Genomic DNA, 18,129 nt, shown 5'->3' on the forward strand with positions numbered 1-18,129 from the left:
TTTTGATTTTTTTTTTTTTTCTGGATAAGGACGGAATAGGTGATGAGGTCACGAGATTCGGGCCGTACACGTGGAACACGCCGACGGTTTCACCAACCTCTCCTGTGCGGAAAGTAGACGTGGGGGAAATATGGTGGGTTGATTCCGAGGAACGCTGTTTGGTACGAAGTAGGGGATCCTCCACCGAGGAATAGGAGGGACATTCGGTGTTTGTGCGAGACCGAATAGTTGTTTAGTTTGTTTCCGTAGGGATTTTATCATGGGATTTAAAATCCATAGATAATTTGTTATGGATTGAGATTCCTAAAATTTTGTTTGTTTTAACAATATTTTAGGATTTAGAATACTATAATTTGTAATATTTTTGTTTGTTTTAAACTTTTTGGAATTTGAAATCCTTAATTTGTCTAACACTTTTGAAATCCACCCCACATCTCACCCAAAAAAGAGGATTTCACAAATCCTTAAATATAATATTTTTTTATTATTTGGGGATTTGATATTCTAAAATTTGTTTTGAAACAAACAAGTTTTATTGAATTCTAAAACCCAAAAAAAACCCACTTTTTGATCCTAGAATTTGAAATCTCACCCAAATGCCAAAATTTTTTTGAAACAAACACCCCCTTAAAGACAACCAAAATAATTAATTAAAAGAAAAAAAAAAGGTCAGTCGATCCTTTTAGGGGTTAATCTAACACACTTTGGATGGTTAGTTGAGAAAATTGAAAATGTTTTGAGCCGAACTCTCAAAATTTAAATAAATCAGTTAAAAGAGGGGGTGTTTGTTGGTTATCTCAAAATCGGCCTTGACCTTAGAAAAGGAAATTGTGAAATTTACGCTAGATTTTAATGGCTAATACAAGATAAACTTGGTTTCTGTACTGTGGCCATGCCTCATGTTAATCTTCTGTTAGGGACTTAGGTAGTATGGGCTGCTTAAAGTCCCACATCGAGTAAAATGAGAAACTTGATGGGGTATTTAAGTAGCTTGGTTCTTCCCGCTTAACAGCTAGCTTTTAAGGGCGAGTTCCCCAAGTTGCTTGGATGGATCCAAGCAACTTGGGGAACTCATCCAAGCAACTTGGGGAACTCGCCCTTAAAAGCTAGCTGTTAAGCGGGAAGAACCAAGCTACTTAAATACCCCATCAAGTTTCCCATTTTACTCGATGTGGGACTTTAGGCAGCCCATACTACCCAAGTCCCTAACATCTTCATACCCTTTGTTAGATGTAAACGTAGCTTCATTTTAATTATCCATTAAAAATTCTGTTAGATAAAAAATTGAAAAAACAACACTATCCTTTCTAATTCGATTCCAAAAAAAATTACTTATCAATTACTTCTTGTTAAGCGAGTTGTGTTAAAAGAGAGAAACTAAGAAAAATTGCTCTCGGTTATCTGATATTCAAGTGTCAGCTTCAGGCTGATGGGTGATGAGTTTACTCAACTCTCTTGAATATTTATAGTCTCTCGGATCATGTGGAAATGAAATAAAAGGAAAATAGCAATGCTTCAAATAAGGTCGATGAGCATTGAATTGGGCAGTTCTTTCCTATCCAAAATTTATCATCACAATTAAATTTGCCTTGAAAATTTATTTATCTCCCTTGAACTTTGAGAATTGAGCCCTCTTTTGTTAAACCCTCAAATTGATCGTAACTACCTGAATACGCAAAACAAACGCATTTCGACAAACCCTTAATAGCATTACAAGGATTTTTTTACATTGGTCCAAAAAAATCAATGGCAACATATCAGAATAACATTTTAATAAACCCTCAATGCAATTGAATTTTTTTTTTTTTAACTTAGATTGATTTTAAATGGGTTCAAAACATGTGTTCTAAATCAAAGTACAAGGACCTCTTGAGGATAATGTGGTTATAAAAAACAAAAAAATAACATCAAATTTCAAACAAAACTTAAAAAAAGAACTTAATTTGTAACTAAGGCGCGGTACATGAACTAAGTTGATAAAAAAAAAGAAAGTAAAGGAGCAGTTTGAGTATCGTGAAGTTACAGTTGGAATTAAAAGAACCAGCATTCTCAAAGAAATGATAGGCCTAGTGGCTCAATAAGAATTTTAATATAAATATTCTGTACTCTGCTATACCCGCACAAAAAAAAAAAGTGAAATGCGTAAATTAAGAAATTTAAAAAAAAAAAGATCATCAATTCTCAACGCTCCACCAATCCAAAGCTATGTAAGCCGCAATCAACCACGTCTCAACGCAAGTGAACCTACTTCTCGCATGCAAGAAAGGTCGACACTCAGTGAGCCAAGGCAAAATCGATCAAAGATATTCTCTGCGTTATTTGTCGAATAGAACCTCACAATGTCAGAAGTCCAGTTTATATACCCCCCAGAATTTCCCAATGTCAATAACAATGTCTCAATGTCGATGATGCAGCTTCAATGGCACTACCCAGTGGCCATGCTATGCTGCTTCTACTAATGAATCGCCATACTGCACTTTCTTCACTAGCGTAATCTCTTGCTGGGGCTCCATTGCTGGCATCAGATACCAAAAAAATGGGGAATTAGAGTTGTATCGGAAGAATGGGTTAATTACACTTTACTACCGAATGCATCACCAATTTTTTACTTTGATACGCTGCTGAAGTTTTAATTTTGGCCAAATAATACATCAAAACTTTCACCCCACTTTCAACTTAAAATACAGTTCTAATTCACAAAAAGTAATGATAAATTTCATGTATTTGTTTCCCTGCAGTTCAGTGCCAACTTTCAGTGCTTCATGTTTGGAGATGCGAAGAAATAGATCAGTGCGTTTAATTTCAATGGGTTTTGGGTTAAACAGCAGGAAGGGAATATGGGATTTAGGGAATTTCTTTTCAGTTTACGAGTATAGGCAGAACTCTGAATGGTAATATACAGAAGGAATTAAAGTTCGGTTTTTCTATAGAGTGCCCATGGGCACTCTATAAGTGAGGAGAGAGATAGAGAGAAATGAATGAGGATAGGATCCCAATGCAAATCATGGGGCCCCTCTCCTCCTTCATTTCTCTCTATCTCTCTCCTCTCTTATAGAGTGCCCATGGGCACTGTATAGAAAAACCGATTAAAGTTAAATGTGGTTAGCACTTTAGCATATTATTTGGGAAAATTAAACTTCAGGGTATCAAAGTTAAAACTTGGCGGAACTTTAGAGTATTAAAGTGCAAGTAAGTCTTGAAGAATAGCAAGTATAAAGGAATTCAAGAAAACTAACCAAATCCACCAACGAGCAATGTGAACTGGTAAATGAGATCCATACACAAGTATGGAAGGTTTGTGAACGCACGTGAATGGATAGAATTGTGAAAGGTGTGTGGGAGCCACGTGAAAAATCACGTTCTCAAGCAAGTGAACAGGGCCACCAATTCAGCTTGAATACCGCGTGGGAGGCTATTGCCCAGCGGGTTTCGAAGAGGTTTCGAAGTGCCTCGTGAAGAGATTGCAGAGGCAGAGTCATGTGGGGGCACAAACCGCGTGGACTTTGTTTAGTTCAGCGGACAAAGAGGCCCACCCGAGATTGAGGCTTATAAATACACATTGGTTTCTAGGTTTTTTGTGGGTGTGCGAAGTTGAGGCAGAAGGGAGAAATAGGCAGGCGGCTATACTAGGAGCAGTGCAAGGAGCCGACTTTTGGGTAAAAGAGGGTTTCGTTGCTGCAGAGGGCAAAACGCAGAAGAAAGTTTGGCTGTTGTCCTTTGGGTTTTGGCGGCTGTTCTTTGGGTATTTGGCTGCTGTCCTTTGTGTTAGGGATTTTGAGAGATTGTTTGAGGGTTTAGATTGAGTGATTGTAAACCCTAGTTGTATCTCTCCCTCTAATAGTAGATCTCCCCCTCCTTGCCCTGTGGACGTAGACAATTTGCCGAACCACGTTAAATTTATGTTCTTACCGTGATTTGTAATAGTTTGTAGATTCTCTTGACAAGTCAGTCCTAGAACTGATGAGAGGAAGAGCTGATATCTCACTTTGTTAAGATATTTTGCTTTCGATTCTTGTTTCCTTTGTGAAACAGGAATTCCGTTGTGATCTTACTCTCTTGTTGTGCAGCCGAGGTGCTGCCGAAATTTCTGTTGCGCACAACAAGTGGTATCAAAGCTTCGGGTTGGACTTGGGAGCTTGTTCGAAGGATTCGCTGTTGGATTCTTATTTGAAGAGTTAGATCGACAACATGGGAGAGCCAAGCACATCAGGTTCATCTCTTACGAAGACGATACATAGTTTGAGCATTAATAACATGAAGATTGATGTTCCGAAGTTCGACGGCAATATCAATTTCGGTTTGTGGAGGTGTCAGATAATGGATGCGTTGGACGCTCAAAACTTGGAAGAGATTCTTGAGTTGCAAGAGAAACCTACTGATATGGAAGAAAATGTTTGAAAGAAAATGAATAGTAGGGCGTGTGGAGTTATTCGGTCATGCTTGACGTCAGATCTTATTTATGATATGATGAACGAGACGTTAACGAAGAAGATGTGGGAAACACTCAATGAAAAGTATCTTACTAAGAGCATTGAGAATCGACTTCACTTGAAGAAGAGGTTTTACCAGTTCAAGATGAAGATGAGAGTTTCCATCAGGGAGCATGTTAACAACTTCACGAAGCTACTTTCAGACATGGCCAATGTGGATATCATGATTGAGGATGAAGACAAGGCGATGCTACTTTTGTGTTCGTTGCCTGAGGATGATTATGGTACCTTTGTTCTCACTATGATTAATGGAAGAACTACTGTTAGTTACAAGAATGTGACCTCAGCGTTGGTGAATTATGAGTTGAGGAAGAGTGTTAATGAACCCTCCGAGAAAGCATCGGGAGATGCATTAGTAGTTCAAGACCGTGGTTCAAACTGAAGAAGGAGGTCGTAGTCTAGATGGGCACATCGTGGAATTCGTAGGAATTAGTGTCTCTTTTGTAAAGAAGATGGACATTAGAAAGCTGAATACCCAAAGTTAGATGGAGCCGAGAATAATAAGGGGAAAGCTGTACAAGCTTCAGAGGTGAATGTTGTCAAGACTAGTGGTAACAATTCAGATTCGGATTCTTCAGGCTATTCGTTATCTGCACTACCGTCAGTTTGTGTTGCCAACTCTACAGAGTGGATGTTGGATTCGGGTGCTTCTTACCACGTTTGCCCTAGGAGGGATTGGTTCTCTAGCTTTCAGAAGGTTGAAAGAGAGAATGTTGTGCTCATGGGTAATGAACATGCATGCTCTATTGGTGGTATTGGTACCATTCGGATTAGGATGTGTGACGGGGTGACTCGAGAGCTGAAGGAAGTGAGATTCGTTCCTCAATTGACGAAGAATATCATTTCGCTTGGAACTTTGGAGGCAGCTTGTTATAGGGTGACCTTGATGGATGCACGTTTGAAGGTCACATTAGGGTCCATGATTGTGATGAAAGGACGTCAGAAAGAGCAATTTGTATTATTTGCTTGGAAGCACGACAATTGATAGGGAGCTGACGACTTCATCAGATTCGGCTAGACTGTGGCGTTGTTTGATGCTGGGTTATTTGATTGGTAATGACGTGCATAGGTTGTTGAGGAGTGCTTTGGCCTGTAGTTTGAAGTCCTGTGAACCCATTGGTATGAGCAAGAAGACCGATGTGGAGTTTGGCACTTCTATCCATCATTCAAGGGGTCTTCTGAGGGGTGTTCATTCAGGCATTCGGGGGCCTTCCAAGGGAGCATCATTGGGAGGTAATATGTATATGGTTTCCGCAGTTGGGGATTGTTCTAGGCATTGGTGGGTTGCAACCAAGTCCCGTTGGTGTGAAGTCCCAGAAGCCCGTAACAGATGGAGGAAGTGTATTGATAGAAAGGTAACCTGACGTTCTGATTATGGTAGGGGTTCTTTGTTTCGTTTGTACCGAGCTCACAGCAATTGGAGATACTTCATTGGTGTAGAAACTTTAAGGCGACGAAACGAGATTGCAGATTTGGGGAGCTGTTCCTTTCTGGAGGAGGATTGGCATTGGTGTGTGGGCTACGACATGTTTGGGCCATCTTATGCATAGGTTGCCGACTACTGCATGTAGAGATTTTGGATCTGGTGGAGTTGCTTTAGATTTTGAGTTGCGTCAGATATTTGGTTACCCAACACTTGGTCACATTAAAGATGTGAAATTTGATCCGATTACGCGTTTGGGATTCAGAGGCTCCCTTTGTTTTTTTTTTGGAGCTTCTGAATTCGTTCTGAGCAGGTATGTCACATGGAGAGCGGTTATCAGATCATTAAGACATCACAGTGGGTGGAGAGTGATGCTACTCCACATTGGGTGGATAGTTCTCCATATACTCCAGGTCATTCTATATTATTTAGGACTTCTGCTGAGGTGACACAGCATGGGGGTCATTCGGTTTCAGATGCAGATGACGTGTTGATTGTTTTGAGTGCAGCTGATAGGCGTAGTTTGGACATGGCCATTGGTTCATCTCAGGTGGAGATGTTTGGATTGTTTCAGTTTGGGGCCATTGGAGGTGCTATCAGCCGTAGACTTGATCGTGATGTTGGAGAAGGGTTGCGAACTCTTCTAGTGGATTGAGGCCTTTGGAGGCCATTGGGGTAAACTACGTGCGGCTTGATTCCTTGGGCAAGGGGATACGTAGGCAATCTTTATGATGCAACCGATTTGGTGAGTTAATACCGACGTTTGGAGAGTGATCACATTCTCATTTGGGTCTCGACTTGTTGTGGATTGAGTCCGTTGTCGTGAATCGTTTCACTTTGTACTGGATGCAACAAGTGAGACATTTGGTTTAGTTGGTGTCGGCTCAGTTTTGTGAAAACTTCGCCGATGTGGAGAATTGTGAACACACGTGAATGGATAGAATTGTGAAAGGTGTGTGGGGGCCACGTGAAAAATCATGTTCTCAAGCAAGTGAACAGGGCCACAAATTCAGCTTGAATACCGCGTGGGAGGCTATTGCCCAGCAGGTTTCGAAGAGGTTTTGAAGTGCCTCGTGAAGAGATTGCAGAGGCAGAGTCATGTGGGGGGCACAAACCGTGTGGACTTTGTTTAGTTTAGTGGACAAAGAGGCCCACCCGAGATTGAAGCTTATAAATACACATTGGTTTCTAGGTTTTTTTGTGGGTGTGCGAAGTTGAGGCAGAAGGGAGAAATAGGCAGGCGGCTATACTAGGAGCAGTGCAAGGAGCTGACTTTTGGGTAAAAGAGGGTTTCATTGCTGCAGAGAGCAAAACACAGAAGAAAGTTTGGCCGTTGTCCTTTGTGTTTTGCGGCTGTGTCCTTTGGGTTTTGGCGGCTGTTCTTTGGGTATTTGGCTGCTGTCTTTTGTGTGAGGGATTTAAGAGATTGTTTGAGGGTTTAGATTGAGTGATTGTAAACCCTAGTTGTATCTCTCCCTCGAATAGTAGATCTCCCCCTCCTTGCCCCGTGGACGTAGGCAATTTGCCGAACCATGTTAAATTTGTATTCTTGTCGTGATTTGTAATAGCTTGTAGGTTCCCTCGACAAGTCAGTCCTAGAACTGATGAGAGGAAGAGCTGATATCTCACTTTGTTGAGATATTTTGCTTTCAGTTCTTGTTTTCTTTGTGAAACAGGAATTCCGTTATGATCTTACTCTCTTGTTGTGCAGCCGAGGTGCTGCCAAAATTTTCGCTGCGCACAACAAGGTTTTCTTTTGAGACATGAGGATATGTAGTCTTGGCTTCCTCCGCTTTCATTTTGCAAGCAAGCTTTGCAGCAACCTCAAAATCTGCAGGCTTAACCTTAGCTACTGGCAAATTGGAATCCACAAAACCAGCCTGAGTAAGGATGTAAAACATTTAGTTAGTAATTTGAAGGTACATTACAGAAAACCCCAATAGTTCGTAGGAATCACGAAAACCCCCCCTAAAAGTGAAACTTCACCTTCTCATTTCCAATTTCTAGTGAAACAATCAAATCCTACAACGACAATTTTTTGCATCCCAATTAATTTTTTAGCAATTGAAATGGAGCCAAGGTCACACTTCTGCAAGTTTTCTGTGAGTGAGCGTAGATTTTTTTTTTGGTTGGTTGGGGGAAGGAGGGGGGGGGGGGGGGTTCTGTTAATTATCCATAATTTAGAACTGAACATGAGTATAATGACCGGGTAGCATACTGATGAGGCATAAATATATACCCAAAAATTATAAGTGCACAATTGATCAAGTTATAGTATAAAGAGTTATCGATCCCACAAGGAAGGTGTATTGTAGGCGAAAATTAGAATCGGTTCTTATGTTGTGTGCGTGACAATTAGGAGTGATGAAAATTGTGGTTGTGGAGAGATATGAGGAATGATTGTTGTGAATATATACAAGTGACAATAAATTGAATTTTAGAGGAGAGAAGAAAGAATCAAAGAATAAAATAAAAAGCAAGGAAGAGAAAAATCAAGAAAATAAAAGATGGAGGGTTCAATTAAAGATATGAGAAATCTAGAATTGAATCCACTAGCTAATCTCAATTATTAAATACAAACTATTCTCTTTTTGTCATATTTCAATTTAGATTTATTAAGTATAGACTATCAAACCATTTAAGGAAAGTATAACCTATCAAATTATCATCTAAATAAAAATAAAAATCATGATAAGAACAACAACAAAATAGTAATCCTAGAATTCATAAGTATAACCTATCAAACCACTCAAGATAAGCACAGATTATCAAATTCTTCTTCTATCAATTAGTTCTCTAGTTGATTATCCTATACATGTTTATTTTAGTGTAAGAGAATAATTTACATAACATAAAGTAAATTAGACTACTTTCATACAATTCTTAGATTCCTACAAGAATTAATTTCACATCTTAAGAAATAAAAACAAGAAGAAAAAGAACTAATTATAAAAAGAAAAAATATCTAAACTATGAATAAGAAAATAAATCTACTCTACAAATTAAAGTGCAAAAAGGAAATAAAAAGATAAGAAAATAAATCTACACTACAAGCATGAATGTAAATCTAACTAATAAGCAATAATAAAGAAATTACTAAAAAAAAATAAAAGTGAAAAATAAAAGAAATACAAACCTTCAAATAATTCTTTATCTCCATCTTTATCATCCAACAAAGAGAAAAAATATTTAAAGTGGTGAAAAAAATTATTTTATTAATTGTAACAAAAGTTATAAATTTAGAAGGCATTCTTAATTAAGAGTGGCCCTCCTCTCCAAATGGAGTTACAAAAATTTTCACACCTCTAATCCCTTACTCTCTACCCATATATATAGTAAACATTAATGAATGAGAGCCTTTGGATCAAACTTGAGCCCCAAGAATGTAATTTCGGCCGTTGATGAATTCTGGACGACTTGACATCGATACCGGCATCAATGCACGCATTGATGCTCCAATAAAAAATTTGACTTCACGGTTGGCTTCGTCTCGTCGAGATAGGTGATTTTCATATATTATATGTTAAATTCCACCTTCCGGATTAGGAGATATCGTCGTTTCTTTGCGGCCAACCATCTTGAATATAATTTCTCTTCATATTGGATTTTTTTTTATTTTCTTCGGCTTCTACAGGCTACTCAGCTTGATTCTGGGCTTCAATAAAAGGTTAGAAAATAAGGAAGTTGGATTTTTTTGGGTATTTATTTATTATTTCTTCATTAACCTGCAATTAAAGATAAAAATAATTATTAGTGGTATATTTATTCATTAAAAATAGATAATGAGGATATAAAATTATAATAAAATATGATTATCACATACTTGGCAGTAGTTGTTTATTTACATGAAGAATTGCAGTTAAAGTTTTCATCTCGGCAGCCCTGTCAAAGAAAAAGGAGGCAACAAACAGATTCTTCTGCCCATCTCCACCTCCACCTCCACTGTTCCACACACCACCAAACTTACACTTTGTTGTGCGTGATGGAAGTTCTCGAAGCGACACGAACAATAACTCGAGATAAATCACAACCACTAAGCAAATCACAATTACAGCAAGAACAAACTATTTACGTGGTTCGGCAAGTTGCTTATGTCCACGGGGCAAAGAGGGGGGAGTTCTTACTATTAGAAATCAAGAGAATACAAATAGAGTTATAAATCTCACCGATCAAACCCTAAAATAAAGCTCTAGATCTCTCATAAAACTCCTACAATTAGATGCAGCAATCCTCTCCAAAAGACTGCTCAAAATCGTCCTTGCTTAACCCTAACTAATTAGGATTAGAGTTATATATCAGCTCCAAAACGAACCGGGTTGAAAACCCAACGCCCAGCCCAAACAGCCTGCGGTCGACCGCGCAAGTATCGCGGTCGACCACGACGGTCGACCGAACACTCCCGACAGAGAACAAATCGGCTACAGAGAAACTCACGGTCGACCACGACGGTCGACCGAACACTCCCAACAGAGAACAAATCGGCTACAGAGAAACTCACGGTCAACCACGGCGGTCGACCAAAGCAAACGACAGAGCCCAAAAATCCTACAGGGTCCACGTGGTTGACCGTGACGTTCGACCATGGCGTTCGACCATGGCGGTCGACCGCCTTCAGATCCCAGCTCTTCCTGACCATTGTGCACGTTCGCGGTCGACCTCGCGGTCGACCGCCGCTGACTCGCGGTCGACCACCAGTCTGCCTGGCTGAATTTCTAGGTTATTTTCTTTAGCTGTTTGCCAATTCTTTAATTATCCATCTCGGCGAATGTTTCTACCAAAAACTGAGCCGACACTAAATCATCCAAAAGTCCAGCAACAAGTCCGAGAACCAAACTAGAGCTGAAACGTGATCTCCCCCCATCTGAATCAACAGATCAAACCAGCTACATCTGAAAGACTGCCTATGTATTCTCTTGCCCAAGGAATCAAGCCGAACGTAGTTCACCCAAATGGCCTCCAAAGGCCTCAACACTGAAGAATGTTCAAAAGCTTCAAACAATGACCAAATTTTACTCCTGAAACAACTTTGGTCAACATATCTGCAGGATTATCGTTCGTGTGGACCTTCTCCAATATGACGTCTCCATCATCCAAAACGTCATGAACAAAGTGGAGTTTGACATCGATGTGCTTCGTGCGCGCATGATAAACCTGGTTCTTCGCCAAATAGATAGCTGACATGCTATCATAATATACCCGAATGGTCTCATGTGCAATCCCCAAGTCCTCCAATAATTCACGCAACCACAAAGCCTCCTTCACAGCTTCAGTCACTGCCATATACTCCGCCTCTGTAGTAGAGAGAGTCACTGTGGACTGAAGTGTACATCTCCAACATACAGGTGCACCTGCCAATGTAAAAGCATAACCTGAAGTGGACCGGCGCTTGTCAAGATCTCCAGCATAATCTGAATCCATATAACTAATACAATCCTGCTCATTCTTCTTATCCTTCTGGAATACCAAACCAACATCCACGGTGGCTCGAACATACCATAGAATCCACTTCACGGCCTCCCAATGACCCTTCCCGGGGTCGTGCATGTATCTCGATACCATGCTCACGGCCTGTGACAAATCTGGCCTCGTACACACCATCATATACATCAAGCTACCTACTGCACTGGCATATGAGACCTTCGACATGTAATCTCTGTCCTCAACTAAAATAGGCAACATCAATACTGAAAGATTGAAGTGGGGAGCCAATGAGTTCTAACTGCTTTTGCATTTCTATCAAAACTGCATTTCTTCAGCATCCTCTGCAAATAGCTCTTCTGTGTAAGCCTCAAACTCCCTTTCACCCTATCTCTCTCGATCTCCATACCCAATATCTTCTTTACCTCTCCAAGATCCTTCATCTCGAATTCGGATGACAGCTTCTTCTTCAACTTTCGAATAGCCGAAGAATTCCTGGAAGTAATAAGCATATTGTCAACATATAAAAGTAAATATATGTGCTCACCATCCTGTAGCTTGTGCTTATAAACACATGAGTCATATGGGCTCCTCGTGTACCCGTGACCAATCATAAAGCTGTCGAATCTCTTATACCACTGTCTCGGCGATTGCTTCAAACCATAAAGAGACTTCTTCAGGTTGTAAACCAAATCTTCCTTTCCTGCAGCTTTGAATCCCAAGGGTTGTGTCATGTAGATCTCCTCATCTAAATTTCCTTGTAGAAAGGCTGTCTTCACATCCATCTGGACCAAATCCAAATTCAACTGTACCACTAACGCTAATAAAATCCGTATCGACGAATGCTTCATAACGGGTGAAAATACCTCATTGTAATCAATGCCTTTAAGCTGTGCATATCCCTTGGCAACCAATCTGGCTTTGAATCGAATGTCCCCAATAGAAGATCCCTCCTTCTTCGTATATACCCACTTACAACCTATAACTCTCTTACCCTTAGGTAGATGTGCAAGTGTCCAAGTGTCGTTCTTCTGAAGAGACTGCATCTCCTCCTCCATAGCTTCCCTCCACCTGATCGAATCAGGGCTAGAATCTGCCTCCCTGAATGTGGATGGAACTATATCATCAACGACCTTCACTGATAATGCATATGCGACCATGACATCATTATACCTAGCTGGCCAACGAATCACCCTCTTCGGTCTATCTGCTGCAATGGATCCCTGAACATGACCATGTTCCTAAGTCTCACCTTCCACTGTATCCTCAATCTGCCCGGTGTAGGTGTTAAAAATTACCTATAGGTCTCTGCACGCAGCTCGAGATGAAAAGGAGATGATGAACGTCGCTATTTGAGTCATAAAAGCTCATTTGACGATGACGAACGCATGAAGTGAGTCGACGGACCATGCGAAGCAACGGAATTTCGGAATAATCGAAACACGAATAAAGCGGGAGCTGCGTGTTGCTTACGAAAGACAAAGCGCCCCTCATGTCCTATTTACTCCACACATGATTCAATCATGAGAGCTTGTAGATCTCCTCGTCGGATTTCCAACACATTCTAGATCGCGTGATTCCGAGTTCGGATGATGAAAATACGGCGAAAACGGATGAAGTGCGCGAGATTAAGCCCTGAGCCAAACCGAGACACCACATGGTATCTCGGCCAAGCCGAGATACCCATGAGTGTCTCGGCTTGGCCGAGAAACTCACAAGTGTCGAAAGCCGAGACACCCATGAGTGTCTCGGCTTGGCCGAAAAAGCTGCTTTTGGCTGTTTTTGACGGTTTTTTGACCGTTAACCGCCTGGATTTTCTCCAACTGATAAAATATCATCCATGAACGTGGTTAAGTGGTTACAACTGAGGATAAGAGGGAATTAGCCATTTTTATCCAAAAACAAAGGTCCCGAAGCCTATAAATACACAGCCCTAGGGCCTTTACATAAATCCTAGGAAACTCTAACCTAGCTCCACGACTCGACACAAGATGATCCTAAGGATACTGGAACTAGAGCTCTGATACCAACTATGACGCCCCTGAGTTCACAAAAGGCTATAGTCCGAGGTGAAACCAGGAATGTCAAACCTGCAATACACCACACCGTGTAATAACATGTTTCATCATCACAATTACTATCTCTCTAGTAGAGTCAATAACAGGTGTAGGTACAAAAATAAGTAAAAGATAATACAAGAGATAACTGATGAAATGATAGAGATTGAATTAATATTTCATCATCCAACATAAAGAAATACAAAGTCAATCTTTAAAATGAAAAATCTAGAGATCTCAACAAGTCTCAAATACTAAATGTATGATAAAAAGAAATAAGACACACAACCTTTACAACTTCTAGAATAAAACTCTCAATGTCTCAATAAAATGTCTACAGTGGAGCTCCCAAAATAAAACAAAACTATAAAGAGAGGATGAACACTAATGTGTATCGTCATTAACCTGCGACTCTCCGTGCACCTGGCTCATTACCTGAAATGGGAGGGGACAACGAGTGTCAAAGCACTAGCGATCAACATCACAACCAACCCCAAGGGAGAGGGCTCGTTGCATATAGAAAATACAGTTAATACATATATATACATAAAATCATTGATCCTAACAATAAGAGGATTTTAGTATTTAAGAAATTACAACACGAGCATAGGTACGTCGAGTGAAATAATCCAAACAAGGAAACCCTCATGTATATATATTGTATCTCAAATTGTAAATCCCTAAATACCAAACCCAAGATCTAATACAGGAATAATAATATAAAGAAGACTAACCCATCTCAGAACTTAAATACCATGTCATGTCAAAACCCACATAAATGTCATGTCCAGCTTATGTAAGTGTAAGTGTAAGTGTCATACTCAAGGTTTAAACATGGACTAAGACTAGGTGTAGTGGATGCCCAACACATAGACTACATATATATAATTGTCCAACACATGGACTGAATGATGAATGTCCAACACATGGACTGAATATAATGAATGTCCAACACATTAACTGAATATGATGAATGTCCAACACATGGACTGCACATAATAATTGCCCAACACATGGACTGAATGAAATGTGTAGAATATCGATGAGATATATGAAAAGGATGCATATACACTAATTTCACACGTGTCTCGGTGTGCAAATCTAAACTCATGTCCGCAAGAACGCCAAATATTTGAGGCGACTCCTCGTTCATATTAAAGCACACAACAAAAGTAAACATGCACAAACTGTGCCGTCGATCAACCGAAATAGGTAGAAACCCTTCACAGGTTTCTGTCTGCTTCAAAACAAATCTAGAAGTGATATCATTATTTTCCAAGTATAATATTACTGATATCAACATATATGAAACAATATGAAATGAAATATTAGCATGTAAATATATCGTCGATGATATCAACATATATGAAACAATATGAAATGAAATATTAGCATGTAAATATATCGTCGAAACCCTAAACATTTATATACACATGTTTAAAAATATATCGTCGAAACCCTAAACATTTATATACACATGTTTAAACGTTTTAAAAGCAAAAACTTGTGATTAAATTCATGATTAATAAATTTTAGATCTGAAATATGTCAAGGTTACTGTTGTAATCAATTAAAAAAAATTATGATAATGTATTCTCACTTCATAAGTTATAAAGATCTATCTTTTGTACACTAAAAATATGTTTTAGGCTCGAAAAATCCAAATAAAACTTAATAAAACGTGTAAAATAAAAGGGTGTAGAGTTGGGCGAAATGTTACTTGCCTCAGATGCTGAAAAACTCCTGCCACGTGAAAGAGAACTAATTCCATTCGCTGCACTGCACAAAAACCGTTGAAAAATCCTTCGAAATCCCTCAAAATCGCCAAAGAAAAGAACTAGGGTTTGAGAGAGGGGAAAAAGGGGGCTACTAGGGTTTGGAACACAGGAGAAAAGAGGTGTTTTTCGTGTTTAAACATATGTATATATGACAACAAACCTGAAAAACTACAACCCAAAACCCGAAACTCGAAACTGGAAAACCCAGTCTGAGTAGAAACATATTCTTCGGTATTTTGGCTGTAACTTTCGCATCCCACGTCGGAATTAGGTGATTAAAGATTTTTTGGAAAGCTGCTAAAGATATCTACAACTTTTGTCTTTTAAGTTTTTCCATATTCATAATGTATTAGTATGTAAAATACAAAATCTCTCCACTAGTCATAAATTTCTAGATTTACACATCGAGCATGATTTGTGCATTTGCTCTTATATATATACATATATACATTGAATTGATCTCAAATCAATTCCTAGCATAATCAAACATCATAATATGTTATTTATAAATATATAATATATTTATTATTATTTATCATAAAATATTCAAATTTTTTGGGTTTTACAATTTGCACTAATGATAAAAAACTTTATAACTATTCCTCTCCCACCAAATCACAATAAATAACAATAAAATTTTATCACGCTTCTCCAATCAACATTCCAATTCATAATTAAAATTTAGATGGGGAAGAAAATAGCCAATTATAGCTCATTTTTTCTCCTCGCTACTTCAGCTTTCTCGAGCTTGCTTTCTCTATAATTTTTATAATTTTATATTCTTTTTTTGATCAACATTGCTATGCACTGAGATTTTTAAGGTGTTCAACTGTTTTTTGCCTTTTTTTGGAGATGATGTGAATATGTGGTTCATTTAATAAATTAAAGTTTATTTCCATTTCGCATTCTATTTTGTCTCAAACTATGTTCGTGTGGGAATTTGTCAACTATGATGTTTTTGGTGATTCCTTATATGATTACATGCATTGAATTAAAGGAGCAAAAAGAAACTCCTATTTTATTTATGTAGCTTAGGTTAGGGCTAAAATTATTCTATATTAATAAGTTAATTATTATTAACTAAATAAATAATTTAATAAATAACTAAGTTAATTTAATACATTATAAGGTACCTAAGTGCTTTTTAGCCTTTCAGAAAACACCTTAAATTTGGTCATTCCTTAGATAATATCACTTAACTCGCAAAATGTCATAAAACCCTACTAATTTTTAGCGATCACTGCAAGTCCCCTTAAACTTTAAATAATTTTTAGAAAACTATTCTTAATGGCGTTAATGTTGACTTTGTTCTTTTTCACATATGGGTAAATTTATGCAGAGTGATATTTTTGCTAATGAAAATTGTATTTCACGCTTTTAGGGTTTTTTAACAATGTTAAAAGTTAATGCATGCGAGATGAATGAATGCGAAGCTCCCGAATCGAAAAGAATACGGGCGGGAAGAGAGTTCACAAAGAACGTACCCTCCACCACAGCTCCGCTGGCGCCATGATCACGAGGAACCACTGCATATACCCTGCCCGTGGCTGAAGACTGCTCTGCTGATGGTGCTGGGGAATATGGGATAATCTGTCCCTGGGGAACCTCCTGAACTGCCCGAATCTGTCCCTCAGCCCTCTGAGCTGCTGGTGGTGCCTCAAGCCTGTTCTGCTGGCCCTGACCTCTACCCTGCTGGCGCTGCTGCTGCTGATGATTCAGACCTTTGCCCTGCTGGGCTCCTGCTGGTGCGCTGCGGCACTCTGATGCCTTATGTCCGACCTTGTGACAGTTAAAACAGGATCCCTGGAACTTGCGCTGCTGATGCGCTCTCTGCTCCTGCTGGGGTCCCCTTTTATAAGGGCCCTGATGTTGCTGTTGATGTCCAGAAAAACCTCTCTTGTTCTTGCCCTTGTCCCCACTCTGTCCGGTCTTGGCCTTCCCTTCCTTGTCTTTCTGGAACATAGAAGTCTCAATCTCCTGAGAAGTGGCAGCCTCAGCTACCTCCCTGACTGAATAAAATCTCCTCGACACGAGGTACCGTCGGAGATTAGGGCGAAGCCCAGCCAAGAACATCTGAGCCTGACGCTCTCCTGTCTGCCACATGCCTGTGAAATGTAACAGCTCCATGAATCTGCTCTCATAGTCTGCAATTGTCATGTCCCCCTGAGTCAAACGGGACAACTCAAGTTCCTTCCCAGTCCGTGCTGCTGAAGAAACGTACTGTCCATCGAAGAAATATATGAAGTCCTCCCACGTGAGGGTCAGCCTCTGCTCTGGAGTGAACTGGAGTCGGTACCACCTCCCGGCATCTCCCTTCAGGCTGTAGGATGCCAGTCTCTGCTTCTGGACTGAATCTACACCGAGTATATCGAGAATGTTGCTCACATCCTCCTTCCACTTATGAGCTGCAAGAGGGTCTGGTGACCCCTGGAACTCTGGTGCCCTCATCTTCTGATACCTCTCCACTATACGGAGCCAAGCCTCCTGCTCTGTGGTCCTATCTGGGACTGCTAGAGGAATGGCTGCAGGCGCGACCTCTGGAGGTCTCTCTCTGACAGGAACGGCAGGTATCCCCTGCTGCTGTGCTACCGGTGGTGGTGGTGTCTGTGGTGCTATATGAGTCGTCACCAAGTCCTCAATGGCCGTCATCCTGGCAATGAGAGGAGCCATAAGATCCACCAAGTACTGAGGAGTTATTCAGATATTTGTATTTGAGACTTGTTGAGAAGTTCCAGTTTATTCATTTCAGACATTGACTTATACTTCAGTATGTTAGATGATGAAATATTAATTTAATCTCTATTATTTCATCAGTTGACTCTTGTATTATCTTTTACTTGCTTTTGTACCTACACCTGTTATTTGACTCTACTAGAGAGATAGTAATTATGATGGTGAAACATGTTATTACACGGTGTGGTGCATGGCAGGTTTGACATTCTTGGTTTTACCTTGGACTACAG

General features: G+C 39.7%; 1 protein-coding gene across 1 annotated transcript; it reads right to left on the reverse strand.

Annotated features, from left to right (window-relative positions):
• LOC109841558 (apyrase 2-like) lies at nt 2,383–11,738 on the reverse strand. Its single transcript, XM_020410520.1, is given in 6 exon segments — nt 2,383–2,442; nt 2,445–2,515; nt 3,237–3,298; nt 7,666–7,793; nt 9,759–9,926; nt 11,634–11,738. Coding segments are annotated over 6 exon segments (594 nt in total).

This window comes from Asparagus officinalis, chromosome 5 (genome assembly GCF_001876935.1).
Source record: "Asparagus officinalis chromosome 5, Aspof.V1, whole genome shotgun sequence".
NCBI lineage: Eukaryota > Viridiplantae > Streptophyta > Magnoliopsida > Asparagales > Asparagaceae > Asparagus > Asparagus officinalis.